This window comes from Molothrus ater, chromosome 3, assembly GCF_012460135.2.
Source record: "Molothrus ater isolate BHLD 08-10-18 breed brown headed cowbird chromosome 3, BPBGC_Mater_1.1, whole genome shotgun sequence".
NCBI lineage: Eukaryota > Metazoa > Chordata > Aves > Passeriformes > Icteridae > Molothrus > Molothrus ater.
In genome coordinates, this window is record NC_050480.2 from 70,831,632 (window position 1) to 70,857,698 (window position 26,067).

The window sequence follows — 26,067 nt, forward strand, 5'->3', positions numbered from 1 at the left end:
AGCGCCGCCGGGGCTGCAGGGCCTGGGGCCGCCTCAGCGGAGCGGGGCCGGGCCGCCGGCAGGGCGGGTGAGCGCGGCCGCGGCGGGGCGGAGAGGCGGCGGGAGGCGGGGAGGAGCGGGGCGGGCGGGCCCGCGCGGGCAGCGGCGGCGCAGGCGGGAGGTTTGTGCGGGCTCCCCGGCCCGCCGCTGCCCTGGCCGCTCCGTGCAGGGCGGTCCCTAGAGCGGCTCCTCTGTCCCTGGGGGTGGGACGGGCACCGCGTTTCGCCGACACCCGGCCTGTAGTGTGACACCTGCCCGGGGAGCTGCGGCCGGGCCGGGCGCTGCAGGAGGCGGTGTGGCTTTGGACACAGGAATGCACTGGCCACTCTTGCTCTTTTTGCTTTTCCAGGGCAGCTGGGATAGTGACAACGCCCGTTGTGACACAGGAACATCTCCAGACGGCCCAGGAGGCTTTAGCATCTTTCAGTGCCTTGTGAGGCACATTATCTCGCATCTCCCTGCCATCAGTAAGTATTGCCCAGCAGAGTGGATTCTGAGCACAGGGAACATCCAATGTTAATTTTCCTGGAACTAGTGACTGCTTAACAGGACTGAGTTTGGTTATAGAGGAGAGGCCAGGTAGATGGTGGAGAAGTTGCATTGGAAGTATCTTGAGTGTTCTCCTGTGAGGCAGGATTCAGTGTGCTTAAACTTATCCCTGACAGACATTCCTTAATTGGCTCTTACAGATTATGAAATTCATGTAGTGCCTTCTCCTCCTCTCCAAGGTAACCTGCTTCAATGCTTAGCTATTACATATAGTCAGAATTTTTCCTTAATAGCTGACCTAAATCTTTGTTGAAACTAAGCTGATTATTATCATGCCCTGTCCAGAGTATACCTGGAGACCAATGGATGGATGTTCTGTCACTGGGCTGGTGAATGTTATCTGGTTCCCACTCACAGTCTTCTCCAGACAGAGAACCCACTTCCTGTGTTTCTCTGATCCCTTAGCTTTGTTGAGCATTTCTATCATCTTCCACTCAGAAGTAGGTTCAATGGAGGTGCTGTTGGCAATGAGGAAGTAGGGCAGTTATCTCCCTTGTGTATCTCCATCCCTCTTAAAACATTCCAGAATGAATTATTCTTACTTGGCTACATATCTCACATTACTGAAATATTCAGTTTGTGATTCATTGTAAGCCACATCCTTTTTTGCTATACCTCTACCTAGGGAATTATTCCTGGAGAGGTATCCAAGTTGGTGGGTTTTTTTTTACTAAGTATATTATCTTGCACTTGTTATTAGGTTGAGAGGTTACTTCGGTCATAATAACATAACTTTCTATACAATTTTTATATTTTAAATCCATTCTTGCAATCCTCTTCCTTCAAGTTTAGGGTCATCCACAAATAATTAAAATACTGAGTGGTGCCAGGCCCCGCACATTGTGATAAACTCTTCCAGTTTGACAGTTTTTAGTCTCAACAACTTTCTTGTTCTTCTTGTTTCCTACTAAAACTGTAGCTCATTCTGTGCCATGGCTTTACATCTGAGCCAAATTTTGTGCAGATCTCAAATTAGGAAACCATTGATTCCTTTGAACTGGCTTTTGTGCACGGAGTAGGGATTGCTCACAGCTCAAAAACTAGAAGTTAGTGTAAAATCCTGAAGTTTTCCCAAGTGTTGATGCCTTGTGTATGCCTTCTTTTAAATTCTTTTTTCTTTCATTTCCTCAGAAAAATCTGCTTTCATCCTAATTCTCTTCAAAATTGCATTTGCTTTCTTAGACAGCTTTCTGGGATAACCATCCAAATGCCTCCTTCTCACACGCTTAATACAGGATCAGATTTGTAGATAATACATTAATGCTTGGTTATACTTGTAAGGGATGACTTCATCTGGCCACAAGTGCTCCAGGAAGTTGAGAGCAGCAATATTTTGAGAATTGTTGATATTGAAATAAACAGAAAATATTCTGAGAACAGCGAATTACTGATTAGAATGTAGGGACTGATCTTGTGATGGAAATGCAGCAGAAATCTGACGGTAAGCCTATAGAAACAGCAAAGCTTCTTTCTCTTAAAATTGCATTTCATGGTGGAAACATCATAAACAAAAAAAATTACTGGGCTGGGAATTAAGCATAGGTGAACATTATGTTTATATTGACTTCACTGGAAGGAAGAGTCCAGCACTGGCAGGGTCACAAGCTAAATGGTAATCCAGGTACTGTCCTCTACAATAATTCTTTTTCCTTCTCATTCCGCTCTGTGTAGATGTTCCACTTTGAAAGCCATGGAGCTGGGAAAGGCGAAGCTCCTGCGCACCGGCCTCAACGCCTTGCACCAGGCCATCCACCCGGTGCACGGGCTGGCCTGGACGGACGGCAAGCAGGTGATCCTGACCGCGCTGCACCTGCACAACGGGGAGCCCACCTTCGGTGACTCCAGCGTGGTGGGTCAGTTTGAGCACGTGCACGGGCTCTACTGGGGCCCCTGTCCTGCCGAGGCCCCAGCCCTGCTGGCCGTGCAGCACAAAAAGCACATCACCATCTGGCAGCTCTGCTTCAACGGCGCCGACAGGAACAAGCTCCTGGTTTCCCAGGTCTGCGACATCAGCGAGCCCTATCCCGTGCTCCCCCAGGGCTGCGTGTGGCATCCCAGCAAGGAGGTGTTGGCCGTGCTGACCACCCGGGACGCCTCCGTCCTGCCCTCTGTCCACCTCGATAGCTCCAGGATTAACGCGGACATCAAGGGCAGCGGGCTCATCCACTGCGCCTGTTGGACCAAGGAAGGCAACCGCTTGGTTGTGGGGGTGGGCAGTGCCCTCCATTCCTACATTTGGGATGATGCTCAGAAAACACTCAGCGCTTGCTCTTTTTGCCCAATCTTTGATGTGGGAGGCTACATCTGTGCCGTGGAAGCTACGCAGAATTTACAAGTCGCTGTTGCCACCGAGCTCCCTCTGGACAAGATCTGTGGCTTAAATGCTGGTGTTGCCTTCGAAGTTCCATCAAGCGTTGAAACCGAGTCCTTCCCCTCACAGTCCAGCTTGTGTGGGGAGGAAGAGTATTCTTTGGATGGGGGGAAGAAGTCACTGGACTCTGAGAAGCCCTTGTCTGTAGTTACATCTCCTGTGGATCTAACTCACATACTTTCTAGCAAGCAGAGTGCTGATTCCAGCCCTCTCCTCCACCTGAGGCCCAAGGACTACCTGACGGGAAGTGGCCAAGATTCCTCACACCTCATCTTGGTGACTTTTGAAAGAAAGGTTACCACTACTAAAAAAGTGAGCATCCCAGGCATTCTTGTTCCTGATATAATGGCTTTTGACTCCAAAACTCAAACTGTATCTGTTGCCTCCAATACTTGTAATGTTATTTTAGTCTATTCACTGACTTCATCCAATTTACCTAATATTCAACAAATTCAGCTAGAGAAAAGTGAGAAGCCGAAGGGGTTGTGCTTCTTAACCAATAAACTGTTACTGATACTGGTTGGAAGACAAAAATTCTCTGACCCTGCTTTTCTTCCTTCTTCAAGATCAGACAAATACATGATCCGATTGATGATTAAAGAACTGATACTTGAAATGTGTCCTTCAAAGGCTGTGTCAGCTGATGGCAGCTCCAGTTTGAACCTTTCCAGTGTTACTCCTGATCCCTCTAGAGATGTCCACCCACTCAGCCGTGGGCTCCTGATTCCAGATCGCTCTGCCCTTCAGTCCCCCACAAGCCGAAGGAAACTCATTGAAGAAATCAAGAGTCCTGCTTATGAACAAAACTTGGTGTTGAACATCAGCGACTTCAAAGAGAAAAAGATTTCCATGAATTTTCCTCCAGCTGTCGAGACTCTGGATGCTGAGCCAGTTAATCGGAGCGTGGCACTATCTAATGCTTCAAACAGGCCAACGTCCCCAAAAAGGCAGCATGAGGCAGCTTCCAAAATACCCAATTCTTACAAGAATAACCTCTTCAGTGAGAAGGAGGCGAGTTACTTTTTGAAAAATGTGGAAAAATTGTCTGGTAACTTCGCAGAATTGCAGCACCATCTTTCTGAATTAACTGAGCTGCTAAAATCTGGGAAGAGAAATCTTGCAGTGTACCCATCTTCTCAGGAACCATCATTTATTAAAATCACCTGCCAGGTAATTTTAATATTGGAAGCCTTAATGGTGAAACCTGTTTGTGGCTGTATGTTCTTTGTAATGCTCAAGTAACAGTCAGTAGGATTAGATTTCCATCCTGTTTCTGCAGGTATTTATATATGGTTATAAATCCCATTACTCTGCAGGCTTCCAGTGTTTTTAAAGCAATGGGATATCCTGGAATGTGAAGCTCCCTGCCCCACCTTACCCTGGGCCAAACCCCTCAGCTCTGCAGTGAGGCTGCAGGGACTCCAGAGGACTCACATATTGCAGCCCAGCTGCAGAATTAAAGCCCTTTATAGAGATCTAGGAAGGGAATGCTTTTCCTAGGCAACATCTAAAGCTTTCTGTATAGAAATTTAGACAAGTGAAGATTTCCATGTGTGGGAATTGGTATCAATCTCCCGCTCTCCTGTGAGGAAAACTAAAATAATGGAGACTGAAACAAAAGCAAATTGCCTTGGCTTTGAAACAGAAATGTTGCTAATTAGCATTGAGGGCACCATCCAAGGAGGAAAGAGACCTTTAGGGACACAATAGATAATTCCATTAACATGGCTTAAAAATGGATTTAAAGTGAAATTTCACATGAAAAACACATTGTTTGGCTGAAAGATTTGCTCTTGCAAATCTCATGCTAGAAAGGGTAAATTACCTGATTATCAAAACCTGGCAGAGATCTACTATGTCATTTCTAGAATTCCAATTAATTAACCTTAGTCAATATTCAAGGTAATTTAACCTGCCATTTTCCTTTCAATTAGCTCTTACTTTTAAGCTTTATTACTGAAAAAAGTTCCAACTTTTGTAGCATTGAATTCAAGTTCTAGATCATATTCCCTCACTCTCTTCACTGTTTTCCATTGTAAACATTTAATAATTGTAATAACAGATTTAAAAAATGCCTTCCTGTGCCCAACTGGGCATATTCTTTGAAGATGCTTTTTGGATTTAAGGCTTGGAGCAGTGATGGTCAGGGGTGGGACAAATAAGCCCTTCTGACTTGTGAGTCTGTTCCTCACCCCAGCATTCATGAGCAGGGGTTCTCACTTCTGAAGTTTTGGATCAGGGATGGGTGGGGAAAGGTGGGGATAGAAAACCTGAAGCTTTTCAAGCTCCCTGGGGAAGTCCTTCACAGATGGAAGGATGGGGATAAGGATTGTGCTGTGGATGAAGCTCATGGTTCCTCCAGCAGCAGTGGATTTTCTCCCCTGTTCTGACATGCTGGATAAGCACTGTTCCTTGCTGCTGTCACTCATGAACACTTTGACGGCTGAGACTTCAAAGGATAAATCTTGCAAATGGGCCTGAATGTGTGAAGGTTTTGACTTTCTGTAAATAATGCCACTGAAGACACGTCTGTGATCCTGTTGTGATTAATGCCATTTTAACTATACATCACAGTAGCTAATGACTGTTGCTTGCATTTTCAGAGGCAGCTTTCCAAAAGTGATGCAGATGAAAGTCGGGCTGTTCTCCTCTGTGGTGGTAAACTCCGCCTAAACATCGTCCAGCAGATATTCAACCTCTCCCTTGTAGAAATGCAGCACGGTATGTTGGGATTATCCAAGAGGAAAACACTTCATACACCTTGCCAGAGAAGCTGTGGCTGCTCCATCCCTGGAAGTGTCCCACAGCCTGGTCTAGTGGAAGGTGTCCATGCCCATGGCAGGGGAGTGGACCTGGATGAGCTTTAAGGTCCCTTCCTACCCAAACCATTCTGTGATTCTGTGTGTCATTCTTAGTGAGCAATAGCAATATGCATATTCCATCCAGGGAAAAACCCAAGAAATAAATAATGAAAGATGAATAAAATTTTGTTTGTTTGGTTTTTTTTTAATAATGTAAAAATTCTTCTCTGAATCTTCTTTTACTGAGAAGAGTCTTTTCATTATTAAAAAAAAAGAAGAGCAAACTTTCATATTGATGCTCTTATCAAGTAACTAGTTATACAGCAAAATTGCTTTTAGCCAGTGTTTTACTTGTTTTCAGCTGCTCAATAGAGAGAAGTCTGAGTAGCAAGGAGAGTTGACTGGTGGTTTTGGGAGTACAGTGTTCTATATTTGAAACTGTGGCTCCAGCATCTAGACTTGCTGTAGGAAGTGCTGTAGCACAGAAGCAGCTCTGTACACTTCAGCAGTGCATCAGGTTTTGCTGTGAAGAAAACTGCCTCTCTTCCTGCTGTGTGCTCCTCTGCTGTTACCAGTTCATGCTGTGCCCATTCCATGTGTCTGTGTACATGTCAGTTCTGAGTGTCTCACTCTGGGCAGAAGTAGAAAACACACTTTGGGGTATGATTTCTCACTACTACAGGTATTCCCTGTGCTATATTCCATCTACTTGCCCCCTGTATCTACTCTCCCCCTGCTTGCAGATCACTGGGCAGCCATCCCAAAGCCTAAGGCTGCTGTTCTTGCCATTGTTCTTGCCAAGTTTTATTTCTCCTAAAGAATTCTAGAGGGAGTATGTTTGTTTGAAATATACAGATGCAAAGTAGGAATGGTTTTTCAAATCCTAAGTTGTATTGATTTTCAAGTTTGGTCCAAATTAAGCCAAAAGATTAGATGGTTGTGTGCCTTTAAGCTACAATCTTCTTGTGACGTAAAGTTACATAATACAAATTTACAAACAGCTGGAAATGCTCCTCTGAATTTCCTTACCCCTCGTGAGCTTTATTTTCTTGCTTTATCAGCTTAATGGATAAAAATATAAAAATTTTCTAGTTTATTTATGTTGGCAGAAGTCAGGATTTCAGATTCAAATTGTAGAGAAAAAACTAGCGATGAAGTCAAATAGCAAATGGCCCAGAGATTTTGGGTTTATACAGTATTGTAAAGTGTTCCTTCCTTGTACTTCTTGGAATTAAGTATAGTGAAATTATGTAATAAAAGCAATTTCTAAATTGTCTTTATTACAATAATTTGTCATTTAATTTACTAAATCTCTGCTTTTTATAGTATCTGCATAGCTTTAGCACTGTGAAGTAGCTTATCAATACCTAATTAAAACCAAGTGTGGATGCTTATGAATTCTGCTCAGAATTTCAATTCTCCTCCTCATTTGAAGCATGCATTTATTATTGTCTCCTCTCCTAATGGCAAAATCCATCATAGTTGCCAAGTGTCCTTTATTTTTGAGATTGTACAACCTGTATATTTTCATACCTTTTCTTTTCTAGAAAGTTGTAAATATACAGAAACATTTAATTCTAGAAGAAATTTGGGTTTTACCTTAAAGGTACCCTAATTACACAAAGATTTATCAACAGCCATGTGCTTGTCTTCCCAGGTTCCTCTTGGATCGTCCTCACAGCAGACAGCGAGGGCTTCATCCCGTTAATGTTCACATCCACACAGGAGATCCTCATCAGAGATGCCACTGCAAAAGGCTACAGTGCCCGCTCCTCCAAAACTCTGGACATCATCAGTTCCACACAGGGGTGTAGATCCACTTCTTCTGAAAGCCTGGACATCACCAGTTCTCTGGAAGTACTGAGGGACTGCTCCTCCAAGACCTTGGACAGCATCAGCCCTTCAGAACAGCCCAGCAATAAAATGTAGTTTTTGACAGTGGTTTTGCAATACCTTTCTGATGATGGGAGGCTTTTATGTTTACTGTATGGGACTGCAAATTATTAATAACAGTCTCAAATGTCTGTACAATTTCTATAATTTTTTGTTGCATTGTAAATTATTTATTTGATCCTTGGAAACGTTAACTTTTTTTTATACTGAGCAGTGTTTTTTAACTATGTCTCTTGAGGTACAGATGAGGTTGAAAATGTGCATTCTTACAAATTTCTGAGCTCAAGTTTCCATCTTGGTCTTTAATACATTGGTGGTTTTAGATAATAGTAAACTTGGATAATAAAGAAATCTTTGAAAATGCTGCATTGTCCCCCATTTCCTCTTTTCTGCCAAAGCCTGAAATATTGTGCTGGTGTTGTTTAGGAGCAGTGCCTGCAGAAGTGCACCTGGGTTTGCACTGGTGTAAGCACCAATGGAAGGTCATGGAGTTTGGGACAAAATAGGATTATGAGAAATATCCATATTGTGTGTAAGCAAGATCTTTTTCCCCTCCTGTACCTGCCCATAACACTTCTCTGCTTCCATCTCTGGATTTGGGGAAGTGGTTGCCACATGTCTCATCCAGCTAAAGTCTGACAGAAGAAAATGTTCTATGGGCTTTTGTAGTGAGAGAGAGAGAAAATGCAATGGGGAAATGTAGAAAAAGTTTATGTAAGCACAAGTTTATGTAACATGATTGCAGCACTGAAGAAAAGACTAATCCAAGATTGCTCCCCATAAAATCACAGCATGATAACTTTAAGCAGTTTATCAGGCTTTCACAGTGGCACTTACTGTGTGAGAAGGCATCAAGCAGCTAGATTATAGAATTGGAGCTGCTGTCTCAGGACAAAGATAATCTCCTTTTTTTTTATTGCCTATTTGGAAATTTAGCCACTGTCAAACTAAATATATCCACAAAAACACAGTATTAAAGATACAACACTAGCAAAAGCTGCAGAGAGCACTCAGCATTGGGTGGTGAAACTACAAGTTACAGCTCTTGATGAACAGGGGAAGAAGGAAAACAAAGTGAAATACTTTGGCAGTTGTGGGCTCAATCCTTTACATAACGTATCTTCCCAGTAATGGTCACTGTTTCATCAAAAGGTGGACCGTGATTACAGCTGTCCTTACCAGAAAGTCACTGAAACCTCAGCACTCGGTGTGGGTTCAAAGCAGGCTGGATGCTGGGGATGGTCCATGTTTCTTCACAGCTGCCCGACAGTCCTTTTTCATGCCTGTTCCTGATTCCAACATCCCACTAACCCATGGGAGGAGAGGATCAGGGCTGAGCACTCTTGGCTCTGCAGAACCCCTTGACTTTGAATTTCTCATGTCTCAAATGCTGCTTCTGTAATTTTGTTATGCAGCCAAAGTATATATAAAAATTAGCTGCTTATTTTGGAATTGTTCCTATTTGTGTTAGATTGACAAGAGAAAGTGTCCCACCAGAAGTGTGCTCAGTCTCAGGCTACACCAAACAGACCCGTGGAGTTCTTCCAGCTCCCCATGTAAGCACCAAGGACTTACCTGTACACAGGGCAGTGCTGTGTGGGGTAAGTGGAGCAGACACAGCAAGAGCAAGACACCTGCTAAAAGCTGTTAATAGTTTGGTCAACAGATTACACTGGCTCTTCATGGTGTGCTCTGTGCACGTGGACAAACACTGCATTTAAAATATAATCCTAGGAATCTTGAAGAATAAAGTTCTTATGTTGACAGACTTGCTTATTTAATGGAATCACAGAATCATGTGGCTTGGAAGGGACCTGAAAGATCATCTAGTTCCAACTCCTGCTGTGGGCAAGCGTAGGGGGATAGAATATAAGAAAATAAAGATAGTGTAGAAAGTAATGTTACCCCTAAGGAGTTGCAGCTGGGCCAATTAGCAAAGATTAGGAAGAGGCCTGACTTTAACAGGCCACAGCTATAACCAATGAGAAGAAGAATGCTATAAAAGAGTGGTGTGGGCCCTTGAAAAGGGAACTGAAGTTAGTTAGCTACTTTGTGAAGGAGAAGGAGTCAGTGCTCTGAGGAACTGCCCATGAGAAACAGCAAGAAGGTATGAAACTTTTGCAATAAAGAGACAATAAGATGACAAGAGGCAGGGACACCTCTTACTGGACCAGGTTTCTCCAAGCCTATCCAGCCTGGCCTTGAACACTTCCAGGGATGAAGCATCCACAGTTTCTATGAGCAATTTGTGTCAGTGCCTCACCACCCTCACAGAAAATAATTCCTTCCCAATGTGTAAACTAAACCTGCTCTCTTTCAGTTTAAAGCCATTTTCCCCTTGTCTATTACCACATGCTTTTTTAAAAATTCCCTCTCCAGCTCTAAGGCCTCCCCTGATTCTTCTCCAGACTGAACAACCCCAGCTCTCTCAGCCTGTCTCCGCAGCAGAGCTGCTCCAGCCCTCAGAGCATCATCATGGCCTCCCCTAGACTCACTCCAACAAGTCTGTGTCCTTCATATATTGGGGGTCCCAGAGCTGGACACAGGACTTCTCCCCCACCTTCTGTCCATGCTGCTTTTGATGCAGCCCAGGACACATTTGGCACACTGATGAACAACAAAAGCACATTAATGCACATTTGGCTTTCTGGGCTCTGAGCACACATTGCCAACTTATGTTGAACTTCTTGTCAACTAACACACCCAAGTATTTCAGGGCTGCTTGATTTCAAATCAAAGTGCTATTTCTAAACTTATGGGATGATTTTCACCAAAGCTGAATGTTAAAAGAAGGTCCATATAGTTGGAAAAAGTACCAAGCCTAATCCAAGAATCCTTAAGAGAAGACTGCAGGTTTTAACAAACTCTCTTCTCTTATGGCTCTTCTTTCATGCCTACAAGTCCCTTTGTGAATTCTTGAGTTGCCCATTCTCTCTGCTAGGCCAGCTCAGCACAGCTGAGACTTTGCCAGGAGTCTGGGATGGCTGAAGTTCTGCTTCATCCCACACTGATGTCAGCAGGTACTTCCATGCACTGAGACTCAGGATCCAATGTGTCCAGCAGCTGTGGAAATTGTTGAACCTGCTGGATGTGGAAATGTGCAGATTCTATTCTATGACTTTGAAGGTGACCAGAGAGGGAGTTTATTTTGGAAACACAAGGGAATTTAAGTCCTCATGGGCTTCAGCCAGTTTGAACAGAAACTTCTCAGCCAATGTAAACCTGTTACATCATCACGGTGACAAGCCCTAGGCAGACAAAAACATCCTCTAGGTAAAACAGATGAAATTCTAAGGTGCAAAGGGAATTATTTTGATCCTTTGCTGAATACAGATGATGCTGTGTACATCAGCAAAAACAGGCTAGCAGGGGATGGGTGCTGGGCCTCCAAAGTGGAGCTTTATCAGTGAAGCTGAGCAAACAACCATCATCAGTTCCATGAGACCTGAGCAATTCTTCCTCATCATCTACAGCAGAGCACAGCAAAAGTCAGAACAGACATCTGAATTGTGTAGCTGAAATTCATGGTCTCATCTAAGATCATTTGGAGTAAGAAATAGATCAGGATCTCCAGCTGGGCTTGGAGGCTGCCCTCTTTAATGCTCTGAAGTGGTACTGAGGACCTAGCCGCCCTGAAAAGTGCCACAGCTTAAAAGTGTCCTCTCTTTGTTCAGCTCTATCATGCCAGTTCTTTGTCTTCAGAGACTGTAAATTCTCAGGTGCTACATAGCAAAAACTTTCCTCCTCTGCCTTGGAGACAGACAGATGCTGCTGCTTCATCTTCTGAATGAAGCTTCTCAGTGAGTTAGCATCTGGTTTGTGCAGCAGGTTTGCTGTTTGTGAAGTGAAAGCCATCTGATTTCATATTTTAAGCCTACAGCATATACACATTCTTGTAACCATAACATTCAGCACTCTTGCTGAGTAGCTGAACTGTGGAATTGCAGAGAGTTTAAAAAAAAACATTCAGTGAAATTGCATGAAAACAAAATTCCCTCCTGCACCCACCTGTTGTATGAGTCCAACTGAGCTTCCTATCAGTCCAGAAGATTTCTTAAGGAAAAGGCTATTGTAACACTTTGAGACTGTTTTTACACAACTATGATATGAAATTCATATTATGTATATGATTGACCACTAAACTGCTGTAATCTATTGGATGGGACTTTGAGCTTACTTGCCCTCTCTTCTTCATCTTACAGCTGAACAACAGATACCAGGTCTGAAAGGACCCAAGTTGCCTTGGTGGAAACTCCTCCTCTCAACAAGATTGATTTAACTCTGTGCTTTCTGTCTACAGCCCAGAAAGGCAAGCAGAGAAGTAAATGAACAAGTGGTATTTGGAAACAAACTCAGAACCCAAAAGCATTTTGCTTTAAAACATTTTCCTCTTCAACTACTTTGCTTGGAATGCTGAAAGTGAATAAAGATGAGAGGATGCAGCAGGGATTGAATCAAGCAGCAATTCTTTTAAGGTTCAGGAGTGACTTAAGGAATTAGTACTCAAATCTTCAGAGCTCTTCCTGAAAAGCCAGTGACCTGACACAGGAGGTCCCAGCCTTCAGAGACTCCCCAGGGACAGATGTCCAAGGTGGTGTCCACCTGTTAATGTGGGGTACTTGGCAGAAGGGATCTGATCCAGCTAAGCCAAGGTCGGTCAGCGAGCTCAGGCACAGGCAAGGGACAGCAAGGCAGGAGAGGAACACAGAGGCACAGCTGGTGGCCAACAGCAACCCTCTCCACCAGGGCCTGGTGGGAACAGCAGCTTGGATATGGAGTTACCTATCACCAGCAGGAAGCTTTAGGGGGGTGGGGTAACCTTGGAAGGTGCCAGCATTGATGTTAGGCAGGAAAAGCAATGAAACTGGAAGAGAAGACTGAGTTGATGGTTAGACTTGATGATGTTCAAGGTCTTTTCCAACTGTAGTGATTCCATGATACAATGACTGGTGACCAGCTCAGCTACTGACTGCCAGTAACCAGCCCAGCATGGAAGATTTGGGCTGCCCTCACTACACTTCAACAAGGACAAGGAATTGGACATGGTTTGGCTTCCAGAGCAATACCAAGTGACACACTACTCTGTTATCCTTCTCTTTTCTTTCCTTATTTGTTGGAATTGCCTGTGTGCAGGTGGGGAAGTGCTGTCCCTTATGCACCCAGCTGGTTTAATCCAGTTTCCTATATTCTTATTAATGTATTTGGATATTACCTGAAGGAGAACCCCTGGGAATTAAACCCAGCCCCTGTTACTGCCAGTCAGTGGGAAAGCAAGAGGTTTACATTAGATTAGCGTTTAATCTAAATGCTTGTCAACATAAAAAATTGCTCCTTTTGGTCACATGTTCTGAACATGCATAAGGCATATACATCATTTAAAACTGACAAGATATATAAAAATCTATTTCATTTTACTGCACCAACATTGAGTCTAAGAAAAGAAATGTACAAAAATAATCTTATCCTGCACTTAATCCTCCATTCTTCTGACTTGCAAAAATACACCCATTTTCTCAACAAAATTACATCAACGTTATATTTCTGATAATGAAATAAAATAATGAGATTTTCAAAATATAAAAACAGTCTGTTTCACTTAATCTACAGAAGCTTTATCTTTTCTTTTGGGAGTTCCTGTTGGTACCATATGCAAAGTGAGGACTGAGTATATTTCAGTGAGATAAAGATCACATTGTCTCTCTGGAGAAGAAGAAAACAGTTTACAATCAACCAAGTTTACCTTCCAAGAGTCTGAATTCAGACTGGGTGTTATGCAATTTTAGAGGCAACTGCACAACTGATCTAGAAATAGTATTGTAAGCCACATTCAAATGGCTCCACTCAACCCCACCCAGCATTTTCTGCAGCCCCTTTATCACTGGGCTGAGTGTTCAGTAAATAGAAACTGACACGGACCCACTGCCTTGTAGCTAGAGATTTATAGTAGCTGAAAACATAACCCATTAAAAAACATTAACAGCCTTTACTGGGCCTTCTGGTTATTTTTAAATGTGGCTATTCAGAAATACACAAATATTACAGAATAAATTGAATGCCTCAAACTGTTCTCTGTGATGTTTTGGAGCTATGTGATATTCCTACATAACTTACCTACTTCAAAGTGCAGTAAATCTGCTATTTCAAATTCCATCAGACTCAAAATTGTAAACAGGCTTATGGTTTTTATTGTTGTAAACACATATGCCCCAGGCATACATATCTTGGTTTGTCCAAAAACTGAAACAAGGAAGAAAACATAAAAACCCAGCCTTAGATGGTAAGTAAACAGAAATCTTAAATGAAGTTAATTCTTACCCACACACACTCAAAATATACCCTTAGAAGCTTCCTCATAATTAAGCATTTTGAGGAGAGTTCATAAGGCCTTTGACTTCAAATTTGCCTGACAGGGTTTCAGTATCAAACGTAATGAGATGCTTCATGGTTGCACCGATTTTACATCCCAGTGTCCTTCAGCAAAATCTTTCCCAATTTTCCAGCCCAGCACTATGAGCCACTTCCCAGATGGCCCTGGGCAAATTTCAGGTGGCCCCTTCCTCCAGGTGCTCCCGAACAGCAGCAAGCCTGTCCTCCAAAGGCACTTCTGGTGCAGCAAAAAGGCACTCACAGACTCGCTCAGGGAAGGCAGTGGGATGAAATTCATGTCTTGTCTTGCATTGCTAATTTCTTCAAGGTGAACAAACCTCTTGAATTGTTCACTCTTCCTTCCAGATTTAGATATGTCTTCAGAGTCCCATCATTTTAGCTTAGGCTTGGAGTCTCCATTCTCTGGAACCACCACAGAAACCAAGAATGAACAGGTCTGAACTTCAGTGCTCCAGAAGGTGCCTGAGATTAGGTGTGTCTTTCATTTAAAAAGTGTGCTCAACAGTATAAATCTATAGTAGAAATAAGTTGATGTATCTAAAGCATGATAACATCCCTGACTGAAAAAAAATCACAATTTAAAAGACTGGTGTAGCTTCATTATTACAAAATAGGTGCAAGCTGAGATTAATACCCATGCCATGTTTTTTTGTGAGGCAGAGAGAAATGGGTATGGTGGTAAGTTAAAGGCCAAAATTCAAAGAAAAATTGAATTACATAATTTTTGGAAGGGACTACTTATTTTTCATATCCTCAGGGGAGATGTTAATTTTGAAAACTTGAAGTTCTCATTCTCTGACAGATATCAGTTTACAGGTTTCAGAAGCAAGAAACATCAGTAACAGGAAATGCAGGATTCTATTTCTTGTAGAATCTATAAACTTAGATTACCTCAAAATCTCTTTCAAAAAAATGAAAAAAAATCCTCAAAATATGTCTGCATGAGCGATTTGCTACATTTCAAAACAAATAAATCCTAACTTCATGTAGTATACTTCAGGTTCCCAAGTGCTTTCCAGACACAAGAGTGTGCAAGTTATAGGTAGAGATTGTGCTCAAAATCCACCCCAGCCCCCAAGGGTGAAGTATATTGTGAGTTAATGTTTGGATGGTGCATCATGAATTGGACTCAATGACCCTTCAGAGTATTTTCCAATTCAGAACCTTCAAAGATTCTCTGGTCACATTTACTCTTTTTTCTTCCTCTTAAGTTACAAATGCATAAAATCTCTCATGAACAAGATCACAGCTTCCCATTAATCATTGAAAAAAACAAACAAAATCCCCAAGCCTTCATTAGCTTGCATTTTTGAATGCGTGTAATATCTTTTCTAGCACAGTGCATGGAGTTAGGTGCATATTTGCACAATGGTGTCCTCTCTTGATTTCATTGCTGGCTTTGTCAGAACCACCCTTTGTCCCTTTTGATAAAATGTGAGTGGAGAAATGACCTAGAAAACTCTCACAGAGTTTGTTGGTGGGATGTGAGTCTGTATTTGGAAAGCCACTGCATTCAGAGCTTTCAGACAGAGGTGTCCTTTTCGTGGCTGTCCAAGTTCTCTGTGCTTTGGTGGCTCCTCCTGGTAAAAGCAGAACAAATGATACATGAACCCACTTCTGGCTTTCACTGCTGACTCACTGAGTTTGGCAATCTCAAACAGCTGAGGACCCCCAGCAAGGTGTGGTGCTCTGGACTGAAGCTGCTGAACAGAGGAACCAGTCCCATTTTAGATTATTTACCCCATCCCCTCCAGTCTGCATAGAGGCCTTTGTCATATCTGCCAACCCCATGCACATATCTTGGATATTTTAGGGCATGAAGTGGTCCCAGGCACCCTTGCTTAGGTCCTGGAATGGACCTCTTTGCATGGAAATCAGTTTCCAATTCCAGTAAATCGGGAGAATAAAACCAAGACAAAGGAACAACCTATTTTTTTTTTTTTTTTTGGTATTTTATCCATCAGTCTGCTAGGACTCTCCTTATGTATGTCCTCAAGAGTTGACAGAGGTAGATGAATTTGAGCTAGACAAGATTTTTCTTGGAGAAGGAGAAAAAAGGAGGAAGGGAGAGTGACAGAGTAAAAAGGGAAAGAATAGCTCAAAACTGACCTCTTTTTTTCTCCCACAATCTTTTCTGCCTACACTTCTAAATGGTTTGGATATTTCTTGTATGCCATAAACACCAAGAATGCAGTCAACAACATAACATTTTCTTCTATATAAAAGTAAATTGTAGCTATTCACATTACCCCCACAAATTTAATCTATGTAGAATATTCCTCATTTCTGGCCTGAAACAATGTACCACAATAGTGCTTTGTGAGCCACTCCAGAGAAAATATAAACACAGCAGCTGAAATTTCTGATAAATGGTCCTCTAAGCAGGTTGTACTGCACTACAAAAAAGAGATACTGGAACATGTCATGGTACCATTCTGTTAATAATTTGACTAAGAGCACATTGTTTTATTTTGTTGTAAGGAATATAGGGGTTCCTTAAAATAATACATTTCCCAGTATGATTAAGAGCTGCTGTGGGGGTGTTGCTGCTGTTTTTCTGCCAGTCCAAACTTACCTTAACTCTTCAAGGGCAAGCTTTGTTTTTTTCCGCCTTTCTTCAGTGATGGGGTAGAAAAGGAGTATAAACAAACCTAAAAGGATGAGGATGGCAGGGACTGCTCCAATCAGGAGTTTCAGTGTGAGGATCACATCATCTGACTGTCTGCATATCCCTGGCTTGTACCCAGTAAACCTAAACAAATGGAAACAAGTGGTGTGTGTATGTCCAAAGCTAAAAGGCTGTTCACCTGAAGGCTTCCTTCTCCCTACCCCCCCACTCTTCAAGACTTTTCTTCGATTTTCCCTACACCTCTCTTTTTTCCTTCTCTCCACTACATTTCAAATTGTATTTTTCAAACCTCATTTTTGTGCTCAACTTCAGATAACTGCATTATCTCTGTATTTTCTTGTTATTATATATAACATTTAAGCTAATTATTGCTGTTGAAATTGATCAAATTGCTTGCATACTTTTAAAGAAAGGATTGTGGAATCCCATGGAAGGAAATAAACCAATGCCTGGCAAGTTCCACCTGAACATGAGGCAGAACTTTTTTCCTGTGCAGTGACTGAGCCCTGAACAGATTGCCCAGAGAGGCTGTGGAGTCTCCCTCACTGGAGATATTCCAGAACCATCTGGACTCAATCCTGTGCCTGTGCTCTGGGATGACCCTGCTTGAGCAAGGAAGGTTGGAAGCAGATGAGCCACTGTGGTCCCTTCCAGCCCTACCCATTCTGTGATTCTGTGGTTATGTGAAATTAATCTGTTATGTGTTTCCTATTAATATTCAGCAAAGTATTCAAGCTCTGCTTTAAAAGCATGGAAGTAATTTCACCAATTTCAACAGCAATAATTAACTTTAAATTAAACACACACTTAAGCACTCGTCTCAAGATAGACAAATTTACTCAAGTGCTCAGAGTTAGGTACACTTCACTGGTTCAGGGCTTCCATGCAGTTCCACAACTGCTGATATACTCAAATTCCTACTTCTTATTTGTGGAATGAGTTTTTCTTCTGAACATCCACCTAATAAAAACTCATTTGGCATCACTTTGTCTTCTGTGTTCTCCCACAAACATCTGCCTTGGCAAATTGCTGGGACCCAACTGGAATGCAATTGAAAAGGGGCTAATTGGGGAACAGCAAATTGTTTGAGGGTTTTAGCAATAAGCAGTTAAAATTCCTAAGCCCAAAATGTTCAGCCAACATTGCCTGTTATTTAGCAATTTCAGCTCCAGGCCCCAAAGCAAAGCATTCTGGTTACCAGAACCTAATCTGGAGCTGAGGGATAGATTTCCCTTCTAAGTATTTATTGTGTGCTGTAGCAGGGACAGGCACAGGCCCTTTCTGCCAGGTCTTGCACAAAGGCAGGGCAGGAGATGTCAGCCTGTCTGGTCAGAACAGACAAGACCAAATGGGAAGAGACCATAAACCTTCTCCTAAAGTGACATGGTCTAGGTGACAGGCAGAGCTGTGAGAAAGGCTGTTCCTGACTCTGATCAGTATCCAGTTCCCTAAAATGATGCAGGAATTGGTGATCCTTTCATGCTGAACAGGTTTCTGGCACCCCCAAAAGCACTCCAGTCCATGTAAAATCTTACAAGTTCATAGAGATAGTCCAGTTCAGGTGCAACAGGGAGTGCACAAAGTACCTGTATCACCTGTGGGGGACCTTCATCTGCTGCACTTTTGTGTTTAGTTCTTTATTCATATAAGCCACTAAAATTTACATAAGTAATTGAAAGGAGGAAAATCTGAAGGGAAATCAGGTTTTTCTGAATAGAACCATGTCAGGGCAAGTAACTTAATGCTCAGTTGTCTGGCCTAGATGGCACCAATCCTGTCTTTAGTGGTCAGCCATCTGGAGCTGCTGGCGCTTTCAGGCTCAGTGCATGCAATTAACTCCACAGGGTAAAAGTGTTGTAACCTCAGAATGCTTTCAGAGTAGATCCACTAAGTGGAAACACAGTGTTACTTACTCCAGTCCTGCTGCAGAAATTCCTAAGCCAATTCCTGCTGACATCTTGGTAAAAAAAACATAAGAAGAATAGAAAATGGTTTCATGTCCTTTCCCATGGGGATTCTGCAGGCGAAAGTTATCAACAACATCAGGCAGCATTGACCTAGAAGTGAGCAAGATAAAAGAAAAACTCAAGCCAAAATTTCTTTTCAAAGTCCAAACTTAATGAAATAGAGCACAGCCCTCCTCCATTTTTAAGCTGATTGATGTAGCCATGCACATGAAAGAATCCAGTTCAAAAGGTTCTACTCCTGGAAAGGAGGGCAAAAAATGTGTAAGAAAAGCATGGCCATATATTGCAATGTGGAAAATCACTGAAAAGCCATCAAACACTTGAGAGGTGACAGAATTTCCTAGTCTGTCTGTCATTCCAATCAGAAGTTGTGATATTAAAAAAGAACAACAACCCCCCCCAACATTTATTAAGATTTCAAGGGACTTTGAATGTCTGAATGTCTGAATAGTTGCACTCTGAAATAACTCTTTTGACAAGGTAACAACAATTTCAGAAACCAATGAAACATATTCTCTCTCTAATTCAAAGAGACTGAATTAGGTAATGGGGAATTAGAATGGAAGCTGCTTGAATATTAATTGTGAATTGACATTTTTTTCCAATATATGTAATCATTTACTGTTGGAAAAAGAAAAGTCTTCTCACCCTCTGTTCAGAAAAGCTTACATAGTCTGACAACTAATTTCAAACTAAGTATTCCATGATCTCTTGGAGTTTTCAAGGCACTGTACAAACAAGTTATGAAAAACAGTGCTCTCAGCAATGGTCTTGCTTTCCGGTTAATGTGATCTTAATAACAATTATTCAGTCTGAAGAGGAAATGTCCTGCCATGCTCATCCTTGAGGAGTTTTTCCCCCATTATTTTGAGTCCTCAAGTGCAAAAGACCTTGAATTCTTGGTTTCTTAAAATCATAACCTTGTGTATTTGATCCATTACAAAGGATTACTCAAGCAGGGACACACAGAATCATGGAATGGTTTGGGTTGGAAGGGACTTAAAAGCTCATCTCATTCCAGCCCTCTGCCATAGGCAGGGACACCTTCCACTATCCCAGGTTGCTTCAAGCCCCATCCAGCCTGACCTTGAACACTTCCAGGGATGGGGCATCCACAGCTTCTCTGGGCAAACTGTGATAGGGCCTCCCCACCCCCACAGTAAAGAAATTCTTTCTAAAACCTAATCTAAATCTATAATCTTTCAGTTTAAAGCCATTACCCCTTGGTCTATAAGTACGTGGCCTTATAAAAAGTAAGGTTAGACATAGTTTGCCTTATGTGTCCTCTGTTACATTCTTAATTGCTCAGCATTAATTGATTTGCCTAACTTCATAATTCCTGAAGTAATGTTATCACACGTTGTACAGCTACTGAGATTATTGATTAATTTATATACTCTTGTGTACAAAAAGCAGCTACAGCTACAGTGGATGTTAACAACAGGGCGACCAAGCTTGTATCACTGCATATAGCATCCACTACAAAACCAAAAAAAGATTCTTAGAAGAAGTGACTCTTGCCATATTCTGCCTTTTTCAGAGGCAAATTCCATGCAGTAGTACATACATGTAATGCAGAAATACATCCATTCCCCAGCTCAAATGTAAAATTCTCCTACCATGGCAACAGAAGAGATGCTGCAATGCTCAGACCAGAGACGAAGGCCACGAAGTAAGCCAGGATCAGGTTTGGAATGGTCACTAGCATGACTGCAAAAGGAATCATCCACTGAAGAAGAAAAGCATTATATCTAAGTTACAGCATGCACTGCTCAATGTTATATAGACTGTTCCCTTCAAAATACAAAACTGTGTTACAGAACAGTACACACACAGCAATGTCTCACACTTCAGTATTTTGGTCAAATTGCATTTCCAAAAAGCCCTGAGCCAATCTGTACTTAACTACCCAGAATAATTGGAGAAAAGTAGGACAAGTGATAGTAGTGTTGTCTCTGTTAGCAGTATTAGGGCTACAACTGAACTAGTAAATTAAACAGACCCAAGAGCCTATTTACCAGTCTTGAAGCCAACTTACAGATCCTGGCCACATTCATAGTTCTAAACACTCATGGTCTCCAAAAACCCAAAGCCATATAAATACTTTGTATGAAGAGCCCTAAAGCGGTTGATTCCCAAACTGTGCTAGGTAGAATAATAGAATGGCTTGGTTTTGGATGGAACCTTTAAAGATTATCTCATTCCAGGTCCCCTGTCATGGGCAGGGACACCTTCCACTAGACCAAGCTGCTCCAAGCTCCATCCAAATGTTAAAGCCCTGGCTTTGAACACTTCCAGGGACGGGGCACCCACATCTTCTCTGGGCAACCTGTGCCAGGGCCTCTCCACCCTCAAAGTAAAGAATTTTTTCCTAGTGTCCAATCTAAATCTACCTATCTGTCAGGTAAAAGCCATTCCCCTTTGTCCTATCACTCCATGCCCCTGTAGGAAGTCCCTCTCCCGCTCTCTTGAAGCTGCTTTAGGCACTGGAAGGGGCTCTAAGGTCTTCCCAGAGCCTTCTCTTCTTCAGGCTAAACAACCCTAGCTCTCTCAGCCTGTTTTCATAGGACAGGTGCTCTAACCCTCTGATTATTTTTGCAGTCCTCCTTTGGACTTACTCCACCAGGCCCACAACCTTCTGAGGTTGTAGGTCCCAGAGCTGGATGCAGCATGGCAGGAGGGGTCTCATGAGAGCAGAGCAGAGGGGCAGAATCCTCTCCCCCAGCTCCTGCCCACACTGACTTTGAAGCATTTGGTTTTGTAGGCTGCAAGTTCACATTGCTGAACAATGTCATCTGGATCATCTTGTCAACCAACACCCCCATTTCTTTCTCCTCAGGGCTGCTCTCAATCCATTCACTGCCCAGACTAGTTTTGTCCCTGGGATCGCCCTGACCCAGATGCAGGATCTTGTGCTTGGCCTTGCTGAACTTCATGAGGTTCCCACAGTCCCACTTCTCAAAACTGTCCAGGCCTCTCAGGATGGCATCCCTTCCCTCCAGCATGTCACCTGCACCACACAGCTCAGTGTCACCAGCAAACCTGCTGAGAGTGCCTCAGTCCCTCTCTCCATGTCCCTGACAAGGATGTAGAACAGCACCACTCCCAGCACAAACCCCTGGGGATGACACTCCTCATTGGCCCCAGTACAGACCCCTGGGGATGACACTCCTCACTGGCCCCCACCTGGACATTGAGCCATTGACCAGAACTCTTTGGGTCATTGACCACAGCTCTTTTGCCACCATCCAGCCAATTCCTTATGCACTGAATGGTCCATCCACTGAATCCATGCCCCTCCAGCTTAGAGACAAGGATGACATGCAGGACAGTGTAAAATGGTTTGCACGAGTTCAGCTAGACACTTTCAGTTGCTCTTCCCTTATCCATGAACACTGATAATTCTCAGGAGATTGCTAATCAGCTTGGGTGAAGATTTTTCTGCCAGTTAAATAACAGAGATGACCAAATGTCCATTTCTATTCTAGGCCACTGGAACTATTTAATTTATTATTAGAGACAATGCCTTAAAAAATCCTCACACTGCATTTCAAGGGTAGTGGCAGGACTTCAATGGTCATTTTAAACTGTACATAGATAATTTCACAGATCACCTTCAGTCCTGATGAAGAAGAATTTGCTTTCATTTCCAATCACCTCTTTAAAGCCATATACATACTCAGCAATAAATAAACCCAAAAGTCAGAGTGGTTCACTCCACTCCCCACAGCCGGATCCACTCATGACGTTGCATGACAAGCCACAGAGGTTACCCTCAAAACCAAATTAATTTGGGATGCTTGGGATTTATTTTCTGGCAGTAGTTATAGTCACTAGATTTCTTCAACTTCAACTTGAAGCAATGGGCTTACAGGACTGAAAATCCACTTTTTAAAATGCTGATTGAATGCCACTGCCCAGCTGTCCTATACCCATCACATGGTCCATCTCCCACGCCTGTGAACCACAGGCACAGCAACACATGTAGAATCCAGAGCCAGGGGCTTATCTACAGGGCTTTTTAATGATGGGGATTAGTTTAACATTAAGTGTTTCAATCCTCTATACGTGCAGCTTGGGAGCTGAGGGCATGAGAAGAGCTTTCACAGAGAGTGATTCCCCAAAGCATTGCTATTTACAGTTCTGTTTGATAAGTGATTCTGGGAGTCCTGCAGTCTAATCCATTATGTTTATGTTTTAAATGCATTTCCCATCTAAAGCATTTGCTCCCAAGCTAAGGAGGCAAAAAATAACCTTTCCTGACTGCAAGTTCCTAGCACGGGCAGATAATCCTTGCATTAGCCCAGTGTTGTGGCAAAATCGTTATTTCACCACAAGAGAGCACTCCAGCAATATCAGATTTTATGTTGTCTATAAGCAATTTTATGACTGCCTTATGCTCCACATGGGGCACCCACTCAGAAACCAAAGCACTTAAACAAAATTCTAGATCAATAATAATAATAATAATTGTAACTGTAATTTCCTAGAGGAAGAGAAGCAGGGCCAGCAGGACTGAGGTTACAATGGCCTAAAGCCTCCCTCATGCAGTGGCAGTGCAGTCATGGGGGCAGTGCTCCCACTGCAATAAACAGCTAATGCAGCTCCTTCTTTCTTACTTGTAAAGCAAATACTCTGTTATTGGCATCTGCTCCCTTGTCACAGGGCTGCTGCCCTCTGAGTTATAAACAACATCCCACAGTTATCCCGTGCCTTCCATCCGTGCCCTGACAGCGCCATGCAAGCTGACCCTGCTGGGATGCTGAGGCTGGCACTGGTCTCTGCAGCAGCACAGTATGAAGGGCAAATCAGGAAAAGGTGCAGGGAGGATGTGAGTGGAAACAAGATGGGAGAGTGGAAATGGGGCTGCAGAGCCAGGACTCATCCAAAGCTGTCTCTCCATGCTGCACAGTGCTCATAGATGGCAAATAAACAATTGCATATCTGTGAGGAGGTGCTCTTATTTTTACTAAATCCTGCAAAACCCATGGCCAAAAGATATTATTGGCTAGGATGGAAGCTAGAGTTGTGGGAGAGAGCCGTCTTTGCTTTTAGACACGTTGCCAAAACTATGAACCAAGAAGATGCCACACTTGTTAAAATTTCTCCTGACAACTTCACCTCCTGTCACCAGCTGAGACTCACTGAGTGTAAGTTCAGTGTTTGCCCCGTGAGGGCAGAGCAGACACCTAAATGAACACAGCACGTGGAAGCTGAAGGAAATAAACAGAAGAGAATAATTTCCAGCTTGTGCACCAACCTGGTTGATAGCATTCTTCCTATCCTCCCAAGGATCCTGCTTGTGAGCAGGCTAATTCCTGATAATTCCAGAAATTCTAGGTTTTAAACTTCTAGAAACTTGAGATACTTAATCAGTAGCTAGACTTGCTGGTCATCTCTTTTGGGGGAATGGGTAAGAAGGGAGAAATATCAGTGGAAGAAACCCAAGATTCTTGTTGCTTATCTACCAGTTTCTAAACTCTTTGAGGTCTCTCTTCAACATAGACTCACCTTAACAGGAAATATTAGTCTGGAGAACTGTGACTTTTTTTTCCCAGGAAACTGAATTTACAATCACATGTTCACCCTGAAGGCTGAGTGAGGTTTTAGAGAAAAAAAAAGTTTTCTTCCCTGTCTCCCCTTCCAGTAGAACATTCCCCAATGACAAACCTAGGAGCCTTAAATGATGTGCTTGTATTTCATAGTGGGAGAGTACAGATTAGTTGTACAGATCACACAAGGTGGTAGGGTAGGAAGCTCCTGTGATGCATTGTCAGACACAAAATCCATCACTGAGCACACACTGAGTCCCCTGAGAAATGTCTCCAAGGTGAAACAGAGAGGTGGCTTTTTTTCAATCCATCCCCCACTTAGACCATAACAGTCAAGGAACTCAACTGTAAAATTAAGTTAAACCATGTTTACAGAGGTGCTGACAGGCTTTCCAGTCATGTAAAACTAAATTTATAGAGCCAACTTGGTTGAAGAAAGCATTTTTTGTGGCCAAGTAGACAGAGGAGTAGATTTCCTAAGGAGGAAATCTGCATTCCCAGGTCTAGTCAATGGGCCAATACTGCTTTTGGCAATTCTCTTTGCTAAAGTGGTAAAAAGAAATAAGGATGGGGCTCGAATTCCAGATGCCTACTTCAAAACACATAACAATTCAGCATATTTGGAACTTGGGTTTTAAAGTTACTTCTGATTCTCTGGAAGTCATTACAAAACAGATTTTAATTCCAAAAATTATAACTGTTCAACTCTGTCACCAGACCTAAATTTTTCAGCTTTGTTTAAATTTTGACATATAGCTTTGGTCTGGATTTTTCAAGTCCTCCTGCTTTGTTGTGCACAAGGCAATTTTTCTTTCCTCTTTCATAAGTAATTGAAGGTAAACAGGGGGAAAATGGAGAGGAACAGGCCTATACAATAACTCACCAAGGATGATGACAGAAAATTGCTGCTGTCTGCACTAAGTAAGGGACTTAAAATAATCCATCAGTGACAAGGGCAGGCTCACTGAGCTGGCTTTGCAGAGATGTGTCAGAGTTAAACTAGGCTTCTTTCCTCAGCTAGGTCACCTTTTTCTTTACTTCACTAATAACTGTCCCTCCCTATTCAGAGGGATGTGGATGCTCCTAGAGGGGGTGTCTAACAGACTTTTGTTTCCTTCTGTGAGACTGAATTACAGACACCTCAGCACCATATAACAAAGACAAAACAAGCCTTGCACAACAGGTAACTTGTCAACACTAGGCAACTCAGATCTGAATTTATAAAACCTCATTGAAGCTCAGTTCTGAGAGCTTCAAATGACGAGAATTTGTGCAGATTCTTAAATAAACTGGGACCTCCCTCCGGCATCAATCCATTTCTCTAAAGTTTCCCTTGGAAACTTGGAATCTGTCTGAAATTTGGTACAGTGATTTAAAACAAACTCTGGAACGGAGCAAATTTCACATAGATTGATGTTATAAGCACTTGAAAGAGCTCCTGAAGTGGCTCGTTGTCAAACAAAATGAGCAAAAGCAGAATTTTATTTCTCAGAGGATTTGCTTACCGAAATCCCACATGCTGCACACTTCTTGCCAAATCTCTGCAGAAACTTCTGCCAGAAGGGAACGCTCACCACTGCTGATACCTACAAGGGACAAAAACCCGTATCTGTACTGTGCTTACTTCCACTGTCTTCTTTAGCTCTAGAGCTCACAGACATCTTTTTGTCTAGTACATAAAAGCCTGAAAGGAAGGTGAACATGCAGATTCTTGTTTCTCCTCATCCTTTGACTGACTTTTTAAAATTCATTGTTAAGCTATCCAGCAGAGGGTTTTCCACAGTCAAATCTCAGAAGATAGTGTTTTAAAATTTCCTTTTCTAATGTAAACCACAGCAGTCAAAGCTGTGCTCATTCATTAAAGTTCAAACATACTGCA

The 26,067-nt window shown here is 42.6% G+C and overlaps 2 protein-coding genes across 2 annotated transcripts in view; one reads left to right on the forward strand and one right to left on the reverse strand.

Annotated features, from left to right (window-relative positions):
- Positions 1–8,016, forward strand: LOC118685675 (WD repeat and coiled-coil-containing protein). Its single transcript, XM_036381320.2, has 5 exons — positions 1–67; positions 389–506; positions 2,260–4,129; positions 5,563–5,680; positions 7,418–8,016. Exons 3-5 carry the CDS (start codon positions 2,279–2,281, stop codon positions 7,687–7,689), a joined length of 2,241 nt encoding a protein of 746 aa, XP_036237213.1. The 5' UTR covers positions 1–67; positions 389–506; positions 2,260–2,278; the 3' UTR covers positions 7,690–8,016.
- A 7,313-nt stretch (positions 8,017–15,329) lies between these two features.
- The window catches only part of MFSD2B (MFSD2 lysolipid transporter B, sphingolipid), a 37,084-nt gene continuing 26,346 nt past the window's right edge, over positions 15,330–26,067 (reverse strand). The window contains exons 10-14 of the mRNA XM_036380614.1: positions 25,694–25,774; positions 20,256–20,365; positions 18,583–18,726; positions 16,616–16,792; positions 15,330–15,620 (exon numbers count right to left, since the gene is read on the reverse strand). Coding sequence (XP_036236507.1) covers positions 15,563–15,620; positions 16,616–16,792; positions 18,583–18,726; positions 20,256–20,365; positions 25,694–25,774 — 570 coding nt within the window. The 3' untranslated portion in view covers positions 15,330–15,562. The remainder of the gene's footprint in view (positions 15,621–16,615; positions 16,793–18,582; positions 18,727–20,255; positions 20,366–25,693; positions 25,775–26,067) is intronic.

Bases quoted from the DNA above. Each gene is read 5' to 3' on its own strand.
- LOC118685675 (XM_036381320.2), top strand. From the start codon at position 2,279: ATGGAGCTGGGAAAGGCGAAGCTCCTGCGCACCGGCCTCAACGCCTTG. The intron at 4,130-5,562 runs GTAATTTTAATA...TTGCATTTTCAG, and splicing joins TTATTAAAATCACCTGCCAG to AGGCAGCTTTCCAAAAGTGA. The intron at 5,681-7,417 runs GTATGTTGGGAT...TTGTCTTCCCAG, and splicing joins CCTTGTAGAAATGCAGCACG to GTTCCTCTTGGATCGTCCTC.